The following is a 19,628-nucleotide window of genomic DNA, read 5'->3' on the forward strand; positions in this document are numbered from 1 at the left end:
ATTTTCACCTTCTCTATGTTCTGAATTCAAATTCTGCCAGAGTCAACTTTGCTTTTCCTCCTTTTGGGGTCAATAAAATAAGAACCAGTTGGGCACTGGGATCAATATAATCAACTTGCCCCCTCCCCCAAAATTGCTGGTCCTGTGCCAAAATTTGAAACCAATATTAATTATTTATCAGTATGGTTTTTAAAGTAAGTAATTATCAATACTTAAATTTGAGATGGAGAAAGCATGAAGATAACTAGTCACTCAGTTATAAGTCATTAGTTTGATACCCAGTTTGGGAAGCATTGTGTGTCCTTAGACAAGGCATTTTAATGTTGATCTGGTCTACTCAACTAGCAGAAATGAGTATTATGACTGGAAGATGGATATGATCAGCAGTACACTGCTATCACTATCTTCACTTTTTTTTTTTACTTTACATTTGAATAGGCACTATTTATATTTAACCCCTTTCATACCAAACTGCTCGAGACAGTCTTGCTTCTGTAAGGCAATCTTTGTTTTAAAATGATCTAAATTAAAACCTTCCGTAAAAATTTTGCGTCAGTTTAGGTTCCAAACATCAGCTTAATATTGACAAAGTTATTTAAATAAATTCTTCATTATTTCATCTCATCTTTTCTACTCGCTTATTCCTGGTAGGGTCATGGGGGCAAAGTCCTCAAGTATGCCCTTCATCTGACTGGATGATCAAGTGAGACTCATTGAGCTCATGGATGTTATCCAACCATCTTTGCTTGTTTGTGATCTACCCCGAGGATCACTTGTCGGTTGGTTTTTGCCCATAAAAACTTGTCCAGCAATTCTTTCCTGAGACATTCATCATCATTTAACATCTGCTTTCCATACTAGCATGGGTTGGACAGTTTGACTTGAACAGGTAAGGCCAGGGGCTGCACCAGGTTCCATTGTTTGTTCTGGCATGGTTTCTACAGCTGGATGCCTTTCCTAGTGTCAACCACTCCACAAAGTGTACTGGGTGCTTTTTATGCAGCATTAGCACCAATGCTTTTCATGTGACACCAGCACATTCTTACCAACAATTCTTCATTATTTTAAAATTAACTGCAAAAAGGCAGCACATTTCAACATAGTAACAAAAGGGGTAAAGTGAACTAAATTAAAACCGTTCATCAAAATTTCATGTTAATTTATGCTTCAAACACCAACTAAATAATGACAAAATTATTTCACTAAATTTTTAATTACTTTCAAAACAAATCGGAAAAATGAAATATAACAAAAATGTTAAGGATTCTTTCTATAACTGAAACTTCTAAATTTGAAAATTTTACACATTTAAATATTCCTGTAAAAAATACTTTCTGAATAAAATCTTTTCACAATATTTATCATTCTAAAAATACCTAAACTAATTTTTACTTCAGACAATATTTCAAACTTAGATTTAAAATATATAAAAATAAGTATAGTCCAATGAAAATAAAAACAATTTTAATGAATGTAAATATTGCTTTTACAAAGATACAAAGGGGAGAGAAGAAAAATTTGTATGTAAAATATTTATATAACCGGAGGTAAATAGAGATATAAGAATATTTAAATTTGAATAAATTTAATATATTTTTTTTCAATTACACTCCATTGTTTTATTATAACAAATATTCTCCATCTAAATTATTTTGTATGTTAAAAAAAGGTTACAACAGTGTGAATCTTTCTTTTTCTATTATGTAAAAAAAACAAGTTTCTTCACCACCTTGTTGATAATCTGATGTGGCTTGACACAGATTATATTTTGACGAGAATATTTTTTTTATGGTATCATAACTATATCATTTACAATATTTGTAACATGAATACAGATTAGAAAAAAAGTAGCTAAGTACGAAGACTGAATACAAGTGCAAGAAAATCTTCATATGAAATCTGAATAACACCATCGCGATCTCTGTCGTGAACTTGAAAGGCATTTGTTAAAGTCTGAAATTAAAAAAGAAAAACGCTTTTAACATTTAAAAAAAAAAAAATGTAGAAGCAAGACAAAAGAAATATTGTTTACAAACACATATATCATCATCATCTTTTAATGTCTGTTCTCCATGCTGGAATGAGTTAGACGGTTTGACAGGAGTAGGTCAGCTGGAGAGCTGCCAGGCTCCAATTGTCTGTTTTGGCATGGTTTCTATGGGTGGGTGGTTTTCTTAATACCAACCACTTTACAGAGTGTACTGGGTACTTTTATGTGGCACCTGCAGGAGTGCTTCTATGTGGCACTGGCACAGGTGTTTTTACATAACACCAGGACCTACGATCCTATATATATATATAAAACCAGTGTATTGCTAGCAGTACTTGCAGATAATTCAATGATTATTCTGCAGCATTGAAAACTGTAACTTTATTGAAAGTTTAAAGAGAACTATGAAATATGATTCATGTAGTGCATACAGAACAGTAAGAACCCAACCAATAAGGTATTTATTCATTCTTACTAGGTTCTGGCAGATTCTCACTGTTCTACATGCACTCCTGGAATTATCAGTTTGGCAGACATCAGCAAATAACTTGTTTACTGATTCCTATAAACATGAGACTGTACTCTTGTTTCATTGGTCAGAAGTAGCTTTGACTGAGAAGTCACACAATGAGGCCAAAACATTAAAGTCCCCTAACTCTAGTGAAGCATGTGAACACACATCTAAACGGAAAAAGTTGCCAGTAGGCAGCTATAGAGAATCAAACCCTGTGTTTCTCAATTAATTATATCTTCTTGAGTCTATGTAACTTTGCCTACTTTTACTGTGAATGTAAATAAATATTTATATATGAGTGTGTGTGTGTGTATATATTATACACACACACACCTACATAATGCTGTTCTTTTATTAGATGATTGCTTTTTGGGGCTCTCTTCCTCTATTCTTAAAGAAACTAAAACCTTATCTGAAACAACTAAAAATTTCCGTCTCTTTTGTAATTTTTGTAAAAATATTTTCTTTATACCCTTGTCTAGACATCACATGATATTTGTAAAAATGAGCGTCAGTCATACAGGCAATGTTGTTCATTTTCGGTCTTCCATGAAAACCCATCTGGCCTTGGGGAAGTATTACCTTACGTGGAAACAGGTGGTGGTTGGTGACAGTAATGGTATCCCAACAAAGAATATCTGCCGCAAGATATTCTGTCTTATCTATGCAAAGCATACAAAAATGGACGTGAAATGAAGATTTGCAATCATTGAAGAGGGGAGACAACCGAGTTTGCTTTAAATGTTATTTGACCAGATTTTTAATTATATAAACCAAAAACGTCAATGTATTTTGAAAATAATCAAGAATTTGGCAGCTTTGAGTAAATAATTTAGTTTTTCCATGTGTGAAGCCCAGTAGAAAATGAGGACTTGTTGCTAATAATGTTATAATGACGTTGGGGTGTGCACATGGGTGTAGATATTCAAACTCATGACATAACAATTTGAATATACATCTCCCCATTTAGTCCAGAATATCAATCTGTTGTAAGGTGTCCAGAGTCATGCAATCAGATGAATACTGTGTCAGTCATTTACCATATCTTGAAAATATTGCTTCTCTGGGCATCAACATGCTAAAGCAGTGGTTCCCAAAGCGGATGGTAGTCGAAAAATCCAGGAGGACGGTGAAGAAAAGTGGGGTGGTAATGGGTTGGTCAATGGATGTAAAACGAAACCTCAAAATAATGGGTTAATTAGGTTTAAGTTTATCTATGATATACAGTTGTTTTGAATTTGCTGCAGAAAGTGGTCTATGTTTGTGGTGGTGAGTGGGGGCACTAGGAATGTGACCTGGGGGCTAAGGGGGTGGAAGCCTGAAAAGGTTTAGGAACCACTCTGCTAAAGTTTCAATATTTAGCCACTGATTAGGTAAAAGCCCACAAGATTATGCATCATATTTTGAACAACTTTTAGCCATCTTTTCTGAATTTAATATCTCAACCATTTGTGGACATGCTTAGAAAGCCAAAAAAAACAACACAGCACCCATGACTTTTATACACCTAGAATTGTCAAACCATAGAATAAGCTACCAACATTGGTTGTTAGCTGTTAGAATACTGCATTTTTCAAAAGTCCATGCTTTACCTGAAATTTTCCAACACTATTCTGATGTGCCTATGTACTCATTCCTCTTTATGGCTCTTTTACTGTTCACTTTTCTATCTCTATTTTATTCTGTGTTGTGCAAGTACTTCTAACTTTCCTTGGTGCTTTCCTACGTTTGATCATTTGTGGTTTCTCTCCCCAGTTTTAACCTTTTCTGATGAATTGTAGTGCACCTTAGCACTGTATACTACAAGCTCATTACTATCATTATTAAAAGTAAATTCTTTAAAAGGGCAGCGAACTTGCAAAATCGTTAGCCTGCTAAACAAAATGCTTAGCAGAATTTCATCCATCTCTATGTTCTGAGTTCAAATTCCATCTAGGTTGACTTTGCCTTGCATCCTTCCAGGGTTGATGAAATAAGTACTAGTTGAGCATTGGGGTTGATGTAATCTACTAGCTGCCTCCCTAAAAATCTCAGGCCTTATGCCTATAGTAGAAAGAATTGTTAAAAATAAATCCTGAACATGATAATTTTGGCATTGTGTCCCTCATTGTAAAGTCTAATAGTAAAAGAAAACAAAATCTTACCTGCATTACAACACAACACTGTATGAAATCGTCAAAAGCTATTACACCTCGTCCTTGTCGATCAAACCGTTTAACCAACATTGAATAAAAAGGATCAGAGAGCCGATAACCTGAAATATAAACCAAAATATTATCATTCTTAACACTATTAACAACTTTGTTAGTGCTCAAGCCAATAAAGTAGTCAATGTGGTTGATAAACTTGCTAGAAACAGCAATGAAATCTTTCCCAGACCACATACTGTCTTAAGACCCACTGCCTTATCAAATAAAGCAGTTCTACATTCAAAACAGTTATGGCTGGATCCTCTCTGATCAACTGTCTGATTGATTATGGCTAAATTACTTCATTATTATTTTAATGTAGGTTCATTAAATTCTATCTATATATGACTTAGTTATCTGTACCATCAATCTAGACACTGGATCACAATGCAGTCTTCAGATTTATACTATCAAACTAAGTGATGACCAACAGTACATATAAGTAATGGAAAGCAGCAGAATAGTAATAATAATACATTAGACAGAGGAATGATGAGAGAAAGAGAGGTGGTGTCAAACTAAATGGAAGATTAATTCTATTATCAAAATGAGAAAAGTTACTTACCAAAAGTCTGCAGTGCTGCTTTCAATTCATTCCTGTCTATGGAGCCCGAACCATCAGTGTCAAATGCTCGGAAAGTGTTTTGCCAATCGGTAACATATTTCCATAGTTGGGTGAATTCTTGAAAATTAATGGTACCAGAATTGTCACGATCAAACATACCTATAAATAAAAACATATATCAGAATCAAACATCAAGGATATCCACAAGCATTAAGTGAGGCAACAGTGGTTATTCATAAAAACAAATTACTGCTGTTGCATTCCTCACTATAGACAGTATTTGTTCAGGCAAGCTTTCCACAGCCAGATGCCTTCTCTGTCACCAACACTCACCTGTATCCAAGCAAGGTAATATTTCCAATGGCTGAACAGGTTTTACATAGAAGATTAGAAATGGACAACATCCTTTGTATGACAATGATGCTTGTTTACAACCATCACATGATGTCAAGACAAAGGTTCACACAATCATACATACAAGGGCTGGTTGAAAAATTCACAGACTGATCAAGATACTCTCATGGAAGGTGACAAAAAATGAAGTTTGTAGTCCACACATTTCTTTCATCGGTGTTGTAGTGCCTGGATACTATTGGTGAAGAAGCTTTCAGCTTATTGATCAAAAAAGTCAACAGCAGATATGACATCATCATCAATGTGATCTTGAGTTCAATCCCACTGCATGGCACATTGAGCAAACGTCTTCTACTGTAGCCCTGGGTTGATCAAAGCCACATGAGAGGATCTAGTAGGCAGAAACTGAAAGAAGCTCAGAGTGTGTGTGTGTGTGTGTACTTGTTTTGACATCATGTGATGGTTGGAAACGAACATCCCTGGCCATACAAGTAATGTTCATTTCTGGTCTTTCATGAGAAAGATGTCTGACCATGGGGAAATTTACTTTGCTTCAAAACAAATGAGATTTGGCAGCATCAAGGGTATCTGGCCATAGAAAATCCACCACAACAAATTGTCTCATCCATGCAATCATTGAAAATGGACATTAAACAATGATGTTGGACACATCTTATGGGGGGGGAGGTCTTTGTTACATGATAGAAATTAGAAATGGGTAAACATAAAAAGCTACCAAAATAAGCTTAAACAAATCTTTACACATGTTAAACCATGATAAATGATTGTATAAAAGGAGGAAAGATAACTGTTTAACTTACCAACCATCAATCGTACAGTTTCTGGGTTGAAAGGTGTCCATGTACCTGGTAATTAAATGTGAAAGGTTAGTAACATCAAAGTCAAGTGTGTATGTATGTATGTCTATTGAGAGATAGAGATAGAGATAGAGAGTGAGAGTGTGTGTGTGGATGTGTGTCTATGAGAGAGAGGGTGTGCGTGTGTATATATGAGAAAGAGAGAGATGAGAGAAATGAATAAGACGAGAGGATCATCTGATAAAGCCAAGCAGTTAAACGTCTAATACACGAAGAAAGTACAGTTAATTTATTGTTTGTTTTACTATTTATTCAAAGAATGGAAGAGCAGTACCCATGAGCCTTTATTTTTCCAGGGCCTCCAAAAAATGGTGAGAGAGGGGGAAGGAGGTATACTCAAACTGGAGAGCTGGCCTAAACGCTCGCAATAGGGTGAACTCCACTAAAAGTACCCAAGGACCAAGTGATGATGTTAAACCAGAGAATGCATTTAGTCTATTATCAAGAATTCAGAACACAAAGAGTTGGAAGAGATGCCACAAGCTATCGCGTCCAGCTCTAAACAATTCTACAAGCTAATTATCCTTGACTGGTACGTTATTTCATTGACTCCCAAAATGAATGAAAGATTAAGCTGACCTTGACTGTATTTGAACTCAGCATGCAGATAGCCAGAACAAATACAAGATATTTTGTCCCCCACTCAATGTCTCTGCCAATTCACTGCTTATTTCAGGTTATTAACTTATTCTTGGTGCTATAACTTCCATTACTTTAAAAGCAAATGTATACTTGATTCTGTATACCATTGTGTCAGTGTCTGAGAATGAGGTACACCAGACTGACTTCTTTAGGTAGGCATGGAATACGAAAATTTTATGGAAAGGAAGAATTGAAGTGGTAACAATTATGCTTTTCTAGAAAGCAAAACATAAAAGAAGTGAAATCAATTCAAGAATAAAGGGAAACTCGTTTGTAGACCAAAATCCTTGGTAGAAAGTCTAACAGAACCTGTCTGAGGTTATGTTACAAACTTGGTGCTTTCAGGTGATCTAAACTGAAATCATCCACCAAAACTGCATATTAATTTATGTTCCAAACTTTAGCTTAATAATGAAAAATTTATTTTACTAAATTCTTTATCATTTTCAAAATTAATTGTAACAAAGGCAGCGTGTTTCAAAAGAAATATTGTAAAAAAAAAGCTTTAAACACTCAATGGTCATTTGGAAAATTAATTCAAACAGAACTAGATAGCACAGTCATGTTTATCAATCTTATTTATTTGTTCTACAAATAAACTGTACTTTAACATAACTCAGATGTAGTTCTGATAGGACTGTGATAATCAAGACCTAGCGAAAACAGGACTATTATTTTAGAAATCTTGTATCTGTAAGACTAATTTAAAACTTTCCACATTTAAAGATTGGAAATTCTGTTACTGTTTTGAAATGATACCCTTAATTCATTAACAAAAATTTAATCCTTTCACAAATGCAACATTCAAAGATCTAGTGTTAGTATTCAGACTACTCTGTCTAATATGTGAAGACCCCCTTCGGTTATGACTGACCATGGGATTGCACATAGGAAGTTACCCTCCCAGGCACAAGTCCAGGCATAGTTGTTTATGGAAGACCAGCAGTTGCCCATGCATACCAGCCTCCCCTCTCCACGCCACCAGTGTTATCCAAAGGAAAGGCAAAGGCCGATACAGCTTGGCACATGTGACGTCGCAATTCATTTCTACAGCTGAGTTAACTGGAGCAATGTGAAACAAAGTGTCTTGCTCAAGAACACTACACGCAGCCCGGTCCAGGATTCGAACTCACAACCGCACGATCATAAGCTCGATGCTCTAACCACTGAGCCATGCGCCTGTCTAATATAAAGCTTATTTATCCACATCGTTTTGAATTAATCATGCATAATCTTGTGGCTTTCAGATTTTGACAATGTGATTGTTTATTTTGTAGAATGACATTGTAGAGTAAATGTGAAAGGCTGGATATGCTCAGTTTGAACATAAAATGGGTAGAATATTTTGGTCAGATAGGGCTGGTTTAAGTGCTAAAGAGTTAATTCTTGTCTTTGTTAGTTGTCTAAGAGATAAGATAGTCTCTTACTGAAGAAAACACCAATCTCCCTAAATACGTTCACTTGTCCCTCTCATTCACTAAGCAATAAATGTAAGTCAATGGTATTTCAAAGTGGTCATGAATAAATGAGTATAAACTTTCTCCTCCCAAAGCGTTTTTCTACATCTTGGGATCAAATTGAGATGAATCTACTTAAAATTGAATATACTATTTCTCCAAACAGATAGTTCTGTTTGCCATTAAAAATAATAGTTTCCAACTGAACTAACAAGGAACAACCTTTATAAACATACACAAAACTTATAACAAAATCAAACAAAACAGAATAAACAAACCAAACAAGGCATGACAATAACACAAGAAAAATTAATGAGGCTTTCTAACAGCAGTTTGTGAATAAAGGATAAACAATAAACCCTAAACAGTGAGGAGTTAAAAAGGGGATGTTCCTAAAATGTGTAACAAAAACTTTGAGGTGTGCTAGTACTGTTATTACTACCATTTTAAAGGTCCTTATCTTGTTTGTTATTCCTTTTTAAAACAACATTTCTGATACTCATTTGCCACTCTGTAAGGTAACAAACAAGAACTATTGATACCAATAAGTAATATTAGTTTCAAATTTTGGCACATGGCCAGCAAGTCTTTTTTTTGGGGGGGGGGGGGGGGGTAAGTAACTTACATATATCTCAGTACTTAACTGGTACTGATTTTATCAATCCCCAAAAAATGAAAGGCAAAGTTGACCTCAGCGGAATCTGAACTCAGAACATAAAGACAGATGAAATGTCACAAAGCATTTTGCCTGAAATAAATTTGGTAGTTGAAAATATTGTAATGACCAAACAACAAACCAAAATTAACTCTTCTCTCTATGAGTATGCTTTAGTGGGTACAATTTCACATGCCCCTGGAATACGCAAAATAGGGCAACCTCATGGTTTTGTGCACATGATTCACTAATTGGTAAAAACATTATTTCCAGCCATACACACAAAGGCATGTGGCCACTTGCTTTTGTATCTTCCAGGTATATAGGCAAATGAAATTGCACCCACTAAACCGTACTTCTGGGTTCAGAGGGTTAAAACATGACCCAATTGTTAGGTATAGAATATAAGTACCAAGCCCGTATAAATAAAAGATTAACTTACTATTTCCATTCACCTACAGCTATTTTAACCCTAAATCAGCTCTGACAAAGCAAACCTAAAATTAAGGGCATCCCAGCTATGATTACATATATAGTGTTTCATTAATCAACATTTTCTTAAGAGTAGGAGATTTGGTTGTTATTTCTAGGAAGTTAAGTAACCATGTAGAGGCTTATTGAATCAATATGGTGAAAATTTGAATATATTTGGTAATGGGTCTACTCATGATTATTTGATTTACCACTTTCATACTACAAGTCAATAGTGAAACACTGCAACAACTCTCCAACCAGGCCCTCATCTCTCTACATTTGAACATGTCTATGCATGGATCCCAGTTGATTGACTTGTTTAATTTAAATAAGCACTGAACACAATGAAAACTATCTTCACAACTATCCTATTTGAATGATATAAACTGTACATTAATCCTTTTGTTAGCATGTTTTGGTTGATGTACACTGCCTTTATTTCAATTGATCTTGAAAATTATGAGGAATTTTATTTGAAGAACTGTCCTTATTAATCTGGTGTTTAGACTATAAATTGACATGAAATTATATGGTGAACTTTTAATTTAGATAATTATCATCATCATCATTCAAAGGCCATTTTCTATGGTGGCATGGGTTGGACAGTTTGATGAGCCAGAGCACTGCACCAGGCTCCAGTGTCAGCTGTGGCATGGATTCAACAGCTGAATACCCTTCCTAATGCCAATCACCTCAGAGTGTACTGGGCGTTTTTTGTCACACCAGCACTAGTGAAGTCACTAAATAACTTGCAAGACAAGTACATCCTCTCCTCGACTGATGGAGTAGAGCTGATATTGAGGGACAGAAACAGGTGTCTTTCTGAAGAGGAGATACACAACTACCCCAGGTGGAAAAAGAGAGACAATGGTGAAGAGATGACAGGGTATCACCTCTTCACCACCTTAACCCTTTCGCTACTGTATTCATTTTGAGATGTCCTGTGTTCCTTTCAATTACTTTAAATATAACAAAGAATTTAATAAAATAACTTAGTTATCATTCAGCCAGTGTTAGGAACATAAATTGTAACTAAGGTTTGGTGGAAGATTTTAATTCAAAACTTGAAAACAAGACATTTGTACTCAGAGCCAGAGCCGGTTTCAGCTGGGTTGGTATCGAAAGGGTTAAGTTACAGGAAGGTGAACATAAGAGAAGTGGCCCAGAGGATTAGACAGGATGAATGAGTAGATAAGTTCACAGGAGTGTGAAAGGAGAATGGCAGATGGATAGAGATGAGAACAGAGGTGAATGCAGTGAATGGTAAACATGAGTAGAGGTGGGGGTCAATGGTGAATGCCACTTGAAATTTTGTTACCTTATTTCTGTTGAAATACATAGATGTTGTTTCAATTACTTTTGAAAATAACGAAGAATTAAAATAACTACCATTACCGAATCCACTCATGCATTTCATGTGTCTTTACATTCTAAGTTTAAATTCTGTTGAATTGATTTTGCCTTTCATCCTTTAGGGATCGATAAAATGAGTACCAGTTGAGCACTGGGGGTTGAGTCAAAATTTGAAACCATTATTAAGCTGTGTTTGGAATAAAAACTAACACAAAATTTTGATGAAAGATTCCCAGTGATAATGAGATAAACCAACTCAATAATATCTCATTTGAAAGAAAAGGAATTAAAGTTAATGTTCACAAATATATCAAGTTAACTCTTAATTGATGTTCTAAACAACAGCTTAATAATGACATATTTTCTTAATTTTGCATTATTTTCAAAATTAATTGGAAGAAAGGCAGTGTATTTCAACAGAAATATGGTAACAAAAGTGATAAAAATTCCATTAAAATTTCACTTTAATTCAAGTTGTATACACCAGCTTAACAACAATGAAGTTATTTTACTAATTTTTTTAATTATTTTCAATTAATTAAGACAAAGTGAATTTCAACAGAAATATAGTAATAGAAGGGTTAAGTTGACCCAACTTTTGGCATTCAAAAGATCAAATCTCCTTAAAAAAAAAACAAAAAAAACTCTACATTAATTTAGTTGGCAGCTTCTGCTCTGTTTAAATACATCTTAACACATTTTTTATCAAAATCTAAAATATATTAAAACAATATCAGTCAACTAATCAGGTGCAGGAGTGGGTGTGTGGTAAGTATCTTGCTTACCAACCACATGGTTCTGGGTTCAGTCCCACTGTGTGGCACCTTGGGCAAGTGTCTTCTACTATAGCCTTGGGCCGACCAAAGCCTTGTGAGTAGATTTGGTAGATGGAAACTAAAAAGCCTGTTGTATATATGTGTGTATGGGTGTGCTGAAAGTGTAGCTGCTAGAATAAGAATAGCCTGGGCAAAGTTTAGAGAGCTCTTACCTCTGCTGGCGACAAAGGGACTCTCACTCAGAGTAAAAGGCAGACTGTATGACGCATGTGTACGAACAGCCATGCTACATGGCAGTGAAACATGGGCTGTAACTGCTGAGGACATGCGTAAGCTTGCAAGGAATGAAGCCAGTATGCTCCGTTGGATGTGTAATGTCAATGTGAATACCCGTCAGAGTGTAAGTATCTTGAGAGAAAAGCTGAACATTAGAAGCATCAGTTGTGGTGTGCAAGAGAGACGATTGCGCTGGTATGGACATGTGCTGAGAATGGATGAGGATAGCTGCGTGAAAAAGTGCCACACCCTAACAGTTGAGGGAACCCGTGGAAGAGGCAGGCCCAGGAAGACCTGGGCTGAGGTGGTGAGGCAAGACCTTCGTACATTGAGCCTCACCGAGGCGATGACTACTGACCGAGACTTTTGGAAATGTGCTGTGCGTGAGAAGACCCGGCAAGCCAAGTAAGATCATTGCCAGTGCCCCTGGACTGGCTCTTGTGCAGGTGGTACATAAGATGCACCATTTTGAGCGTGGCCGTTGCCAGTACCGCCTGACTGGCCTTCATAGAATTTTCGAGCGAGATCGTTGCCAGTGCCCCTGGACTGGCTCTTGTGCGGGTGGCACATAAAAGACACCATTTGTTTTTTACAACCTTGGAAAGGCCTGACTGGCCTTCGTGCGGGTGACACGTAAAAGCACCTACTACACTCTCTGAGTTGTTGGCATTAGGAAGGGCATCCAGCTGTAGAAACTCTGCCAAATTTAGATTGGAACCTGGTGTTGCCATCCGGTTTCACCAGTCCTCAGTCAAATCGTCCAACCCATGCTAGCATGGAAAGCGGACATTAAACGATGATGATGATGATGATACATATATATATATATATATATATACATATATGAGTGTGTGTTTGTTTCCCCAACATCGCTTGACAACCGATGCTGGTGTGTTTATGTCTCCGTAACTTAGCGGTTTGGCAAAAGAGACCGATAGAATAAGTACTAAGCTTACAAAGAATAAGTCCTGGGGTTGATTTGCTCGACTAAAGGCGGTGCTCCAGCATGGCCACAATCAAATGACTGAAACAAGTAAAACAGTAAAAAGTAATATTGTTTTTTCCCATCCCAGTATAATTATTTCTAGTCAGGCATTTAATATCTGCATTAAATATGTTAACACTAATTTGCCAACAGTTTTAAGAGAAAGAAGAAAAAAAAGGAAAACCTAAAATAGATATTAAATCAATTTTAATATTTGAGAGGGACAGAAAGAGAGAGAGAGGAGCACCCAAAAGGGGATAAAGATTAAAAACTGAGGTACAAGTAAAAATGCTTGGAAACTAAGGAATCTAAAACACCAGGCCTTAAACACAAGGAACATAATCATGTATAGTTAGTAGATTAATGTTCTGATGAGATAACAAATTCTCTCTCCCTCCAGACACAGACACACACACACACACACACACACACACACACACACACACAAAGACTGCACTGAAAGTAATATCAGTTCATTAAGAATGAAATGTCCGATTTTGAACTGAAAGTAATGCAGTTAATCCAAGTGTGCACCTAAATTATTGACATTTTGCCATTTTATCGGTAGCTTATTTATGCCGGCAGCGAAGAATTCTGGAGAGCAAGTGGTGATGAAATCACAAAAGGCTGTTTTTGCATCTTCTTCAGATATGAAGTTTTTTTCCTTGCAAAAAGTTGTTTAATGCTTGGAAAAAGTGACAGTCAGTTGAGTAGTAACTTTTTATAGAAGAAGAGTTATATCCTACCAACATGTACAGTTTAAATTACCTGTCAGTTAATAAAAAGGTTATACACACTATTGCATTACCTTCAGCAGAATCCATTCATGCTCTCTCTCACTCACACAATTGTACAATATTTATAAAGAACTCAATACAAGAGGGAGAGTGTAATAAATATAATATAAATAATGAAGCTGAACAAAGTCAGGAATATTTTTCTACAGCATCTACTAAATTATTGAAATATAGTACAGGGAAAAAATTTGATACAATATTGCATACATGGAAAAAAGTCTTTTTTTTTTGCGGGTGGGGGTGAGGAATTGTATGGAGAAATATAATGAGTTATTAGATATAAAAATCTCTGGAGGCATTTTTAAATGAAAGAAATAATGGAGGTATGGCTGTATGGTTAAGAAATTATTTCCCAATTTCATGCTTTTAGGCTCAGTCCCACTGTACAGTACCTTGGGCAAGTGTCTTCTACTATAGCCCCAAAATGACTAAAGCCTTGTGAGTGGAATTGGTAGATGGAAATAGAAGTCTGTCATGTGTGTGTTTGATTCTTTGTTTTGACATCACATAATACCTGTAAATGAGTATCACTGTCATACATGCAGTGTCATTCATTTCCAATATTCTGCGAAAACATATCTGGCCACAGAGGAAATATTACCTTGGCTGGAAACAGGTGTGAGTTGGTGACAGGAAGGGCATCTAGAAAATTTGGCTCAAAGTGTCCAACCCATGCAATTAAAGAAAACTGAATGTTTAAAATGATAACAAATCTGCTCATTAACCGAGATTTGACAGTGTAATGGTGTAATGGAAGTATTTTAGATAAGGCTTTGAATAATTGATTTCAGGTAACAGAAGGTTTTATGGATGTATTGTAGAGACATGTGTCACTTATGAAAAGAGTAAAGAAAAATTAGAGTCAATATCAAGCAGTATATCCAGACCCTTTACATAAAAACGGAATTCTAGAATATATCCACGAGTACTCCTGTCAACTGAGATCAATTAGTCAGTCTTGTTAGGTGTATGTATATGTGTGTGTGTGTGTATATATATATATATATATATATACACACACACACACATATATAAAATGGCACCTTGGGCTAACCAAAGCCTTGTGAGTGGATCTGGTAGACAGAAACTAAAAGAAATTCATCATATATATATATATATATATATATATATATATTTCTATCTATGTGTGTATGCGTTTGTCCCCCACCACTGCTTAACAACCAGTGTTGGTGTATTTATGTGCACATGATGTAGTGGTTCAGCAAAAGAGACTGATAGAATAAGTACCAGGTTTTAAAAAAAAAGTACGGAGGTGGGTGGGGGGAGTCGATTGACTCAACTAAAATGCTTCAAGGTGGTGCCCCAGCATGGCTGCAGTCTAATGACTGAAAGAAAATATATATATATATATATATATATATATATATATATGTATATATATATATATATATATATACACACACACATGTATATAGGTGCCCCTGAACTGGCTCTTGTGTGGGGTTGTTGTAGGATTTTCGAACGAGATCGTTGCCGGTGCCCCTGGACTGGCTCTTGTGTGGGCGACACATGAGGTTTCTCGAGCGAGATGAGCGTGGCCATTGCCAGTACCGCCTGACTGGCCTTCGTGTGCGGGTGACACATAAAAGCACCCACTACACTCTCTGAGTGGTTGGCGTTAGGAAGGGCATCCAGCTGTAGAAACACTGCCAAATCAGATTGGAGCCTGGTGTAGCCATCTGGTTTCACCAGTCCTCAGTCAAATCGTCCAACCCATGCTAGCATGGAAAGCGGACGTTAAACGACGACGACACACACACACATTAATTTCAGATACACATAAGTTGATGCTAGTGGGGAAAGAGATACAGCCTATCTCCCACTCCTTCATAGTCTCTTACAACCTGCACTCAAGAGCCCGTTCTCTCTGTCCCACTTACTTCAACCTACCTCATATCTTAAGGGCCTACCTAGAAACCTCACCACTACTTTTGTTCTGTTATAGGTCCTTCTTTCACACATTTACCCTTTGTCCCTAAGTATAAAGCTGCCCCCTCAGGGTTCGTACTCTTGCAAGCTGCATGGTGCCCTCACTAACCCTGGTGCCATGAAAAATGCATCAAGCACACACTGTAAAGTTGTTCGGTGTTCTTCAAATTTGATTGAGGGTACCAGCTGTATAAGTTTATGCTTGATTGCGTTCTTCTCATAGAAACAAGAAGCAATGAAGCATAAACTCAGACAGGCAGCTTTCTTTAACAACTAGGGCTGTCAATTTTTATATGGCTGTCACGCAAACTAACTGTGATAAACACCCACTATACGTTTAGAAAAGAGTAAAGGTCTAGGACTCCATATTTCCCTTCTTTTGAAAATGGTGAGATTTGCGAAACCATTAAGTAACTCTAAATAAATTTTAAAGAAGTTAAGAAGTGCTTTCTTAACTTCTTTTTTTTACATTTCAATTTCTGCAGAAAACCAACTTATTCTCCTGTATACACACTCAAATAGATACTAGTGGGCAAATAAGTACAGTCTGTATGTGCATATGCATAGGTAATTAGACAAATGAATCAATACTATGTTTGCAAGCAAATAACTGGTTAAATGAGCATCTCCAAAGCATAATGAATATTCTTTTCCACTCTAGGTACAAGGCCTGAAATTTTTTTTTTTTTTTCAGTCAATTAGATTGACGGCAGTACACAAGTGGTACTTAATTTATTGACCCCGAGAGGATGAAAGGCAAAGTCAACCTTGGCAGAATTTGAACTCAGAACATGAAGACAGACGAAATACCACTAAGCATTTTGCCTGGTGTTCTAATGTTTCTGTCAGCTCACTGCCTTAGTATAGCGAATATTAAGTGGAGATAAGGCAGCATTTCATCTGTGTTTACATTCTGAGTTCAAATTCTGCCACGGTCAACTTAGCTTTTCATCCTTTCAGAGTCGAAATTGCTGGCCTTGTACCAAAATTCAAAAGCAATATTAAGTGGAGATAGAAGCTTCTATCTTTTCCCATCACACACCAACACACACACACACATGTACTACTATAAATAAATGGAATGCTGGGATAGTGTGTAGTATGGTGATAAAGAGAAGTGAACGATTAGTAAGAGGGTGAACAATGGGAGCAGCAACCCCACACTATCCAGGGAATCAGAATGAAAGAAGAAAACAAAAAACTGAGTATCCTTAATAAATATTGCAATAGTGCTTACCATTAGATAGTGCTCGCTGAAGCTCAAAACCAGTGATATCGCCACTGCGGTTGGTGTCAATCCTGAGAAGACAGTAGGGAGGAGGAGATGTTCTAGATTAAGTATGTACTACTAAATAACTATATACTAAACAGACATGCATGATATATAGGAGTGATAGTGATTGATGGAAGAAAAAGGAAGATTCATAGATGGTAAATGTGATTTATGGAAAAGCTAAAGAAAATGTGCTTCATGTGCATGTGCTTTTGTGTGCACAATTGTCTGGCTATGCGTTAATGCATGTGTAAGCAGGTTTGTGTTTAATATATATATATATATATATAGGGTATATGGGTCTACTGGCTAAATAAAAGAGAAAAGGGAGCAATTCCTGTCTCTGTTGCTCTTAATTTTTGCTTGTCTAAATTGTGTAACTTGAAAATAAATTCCATGAAGAAGTACTGTTTGCAATTATAAACATTAAGAATACTGCATTATTGTGTGGTGTACAAACATAGCTCTGTGGTTGAGAAGTGTGTTTTGAAACCACATGGTTTCAAGTTCAATCTCACTATATGGCACCTTCAGAAAGTGTCTTCAACCATAACATCTGGTTGACTAATGCCTTTACCAGCGAAATTTGCTGGATGGAAACTGTGTGGAAGGCTGACATATATAAATATGTCTTATATCGATGTACATTAGCAAGGAAAACCAATAAAACAAGGGCTCCAAATACCTTTTAGTGTTGGTTCTATTAAAATTTCGTAGACAATTCTTTGTCACTCTTACTATTGCAAATGCAATGAATCAAGGACAAGCCCATAAACAACAACAGTTAAAATGTGATATATATATATATATGGAAAATTGTTTCATTAACATGCAATGCTCAGATCTTTCAAAGAAAAGGGAATAGCTTGAAGAGAAAGTAGTTTTAACTTGTTGAGTAATTTTAAAACACTGCAGAGTAATTAAATCCCCTTGAGAATGTATGTTGCACGTGCACACACACACACAAATAGCTATAATTAGAAAAATGTTTGAATAATGTGTGAGAGTGAAAGTGAGTAAAACAAAAGGACTGAACTGAAATTTCCATCCTAAGTATATATATGTGTGTGTGTGTGTGTGTGTGTGTGTGCACATAAGGGCTTAAGGTGTATATTAACCCTTTAACATTCAGATTATGCTGTCAACTGTAATTCTTATTTATTCAAATTGTTTTCAATTAATCATGCATTATTGTGTAGCATTGAGATTTCAAAGATGTGATTGTTAATTTTTAGAATGACATTGTAAGGTATGTGTAAGTGGCTAGATCTGGCCAGTTTGAACATAAAGCAGAGTATAAGAGAAGTTTGTAGGTGGAAGTTTTAGTTCATGTTCTCATAACTGCATACACAGTCACAAAAGTATAAATTCCAGTGTGTATATGCATTATATATGTGTGTCTGCATTAAGAGAATGTTTATATCAATGTGATGGAATGGGCTGCAATGTAAGATTATTTATAAATATACACACACTTCCTTCCCTCTGTCTGTGTTTGTGCTTCGGATGACTAAAGAGGCTGATTCTTGTATGGAAGCATCTATTGCAAAGTCCACAAGGGATCTGTGGTGGAGGCTTTGCGTGTTGCAGCCTCCATTTTCTATCTTGTCATTTCGTTTCTTTCTTCTGTTGTTCAGCTTCAAAATGATCTGTCACAGTGGAGATGGAATGATGCCAGCTAGGCCTGTCCTGATCTTCAATGTCCCAGGCTTTGGGATTGATTCCAGTCAGTTTTAGGCTTTGTTTCAACTGGTCCTTGTATTGATAGAGGGGACAGCCACAGAGCGTTCCTCCAGTGGAAAGTTCACCATATAAAATTTGACGAGGCAGCCTCGTTTCTTTCATTCATTCTTGCTACATGGCCCACCCACCTCAGATGATGTTTCAGGATGGTGGCCTTGATGCTGCTGCTTTTTGTTCTCTCCAGAATGGAGACATTGGTCACATAGTCGTTCCATTTGATATTCATAATAGAGTAGAGCTTCTGTTGATGAAATTGCTCTAGTTTTTTTATGTCACTTCTGTAAAGAGCCCAAGTTTCACAACCATAGAGGAGAGTGGAGATCATGACTGCTTGGTAGACACTCAATTTTGTTTGGTGGTTCAGATCTCTGTTCTTAAAAACTCTTTTCGCAAGTCCACCAAAAACAGTGTGAGCCACTATCAATCGGTTCTCCACGTCCTTTTCCGATATGCACTTGTTCATAAGCAAACTTCCTAAGTATGAAAAGTGGTCGACTTTCTCCAGTGGCATCTCCGAGATAATAATGTTGAGGTCTGGAGTTTCTTGACTTAGAACAGGTTGTACCAGGATTTTTGCCTATTTGATCCCAACTTTTATGCCAAACCAAGTGTAAGCATTGATGAAGTTATTCACCAATTGTTGAAGCTGTTCAATGGACTGACAGATTGCTGCATTGTCATCAGCATACTGAAGTCCAGTGATCTTTTGCTTCCTGGCCAGTCTTCGTGACTTCAATATGACAAGGTTGAAACATAC

General features: G+C 36.4%; 1 protein-coding gene across 2 annotated transcripts in view; it reads right to left on the reverse strand.

Moving 5' to 3' along the window:
- Positions 1-1,447: 1,447 nt before the first annotated feature.
- Positions 1,448-19,628, reverse strand: part of LOC106871389 (programmed cell death protein 6) — a 45,090-nt gene continuing 26,909 nt past the window's right edge. Inside the window, exons 2-6 of one of the 2 annotated variants that reach the window (XM_014917812.3) lie at positions 17,093-17,154; positions 6,434-6,478; positions 5,259-5,417; positions 4,649-4,758; positions 1,448-1,953 (exon numbers count right to left, since the gene is read on the reverse strand). In XM_014917812.3, coding sequence (XP_014773298.1) covers positions 1,852-1,953; positions 4,649-4,758; positions 5,259-5,417; positions 6,434-6,478; positions 17,093-17,154 — 478 coding nt within the window. In that variant the 3' untranslated portion in view covers positions 1,448-1,851. The remainder of the gene's footprint in view (positions 1,954-4,648; positions 4,759-5,258; positions 5,418-6,433; positions 6,479-17,092; positions 17,155-19,628) is intronic. The other variant, XM_014917811.3, reaches the window with a different exon arrangement.

This window comes from Octopus bimaculoides, chromosome 9, assembly GCF_046866305.1.
Source record: "Octopus bimaculoides isolate indiv1 chromosome 9, ASM4686630v1, whole genome shotgun sequence".
NCBI lineage: Eukaryota > Metazoa > Mollusca > Cephalopoda > Octopoda > Octopodidae > Octopus > Octopus bimaculoides.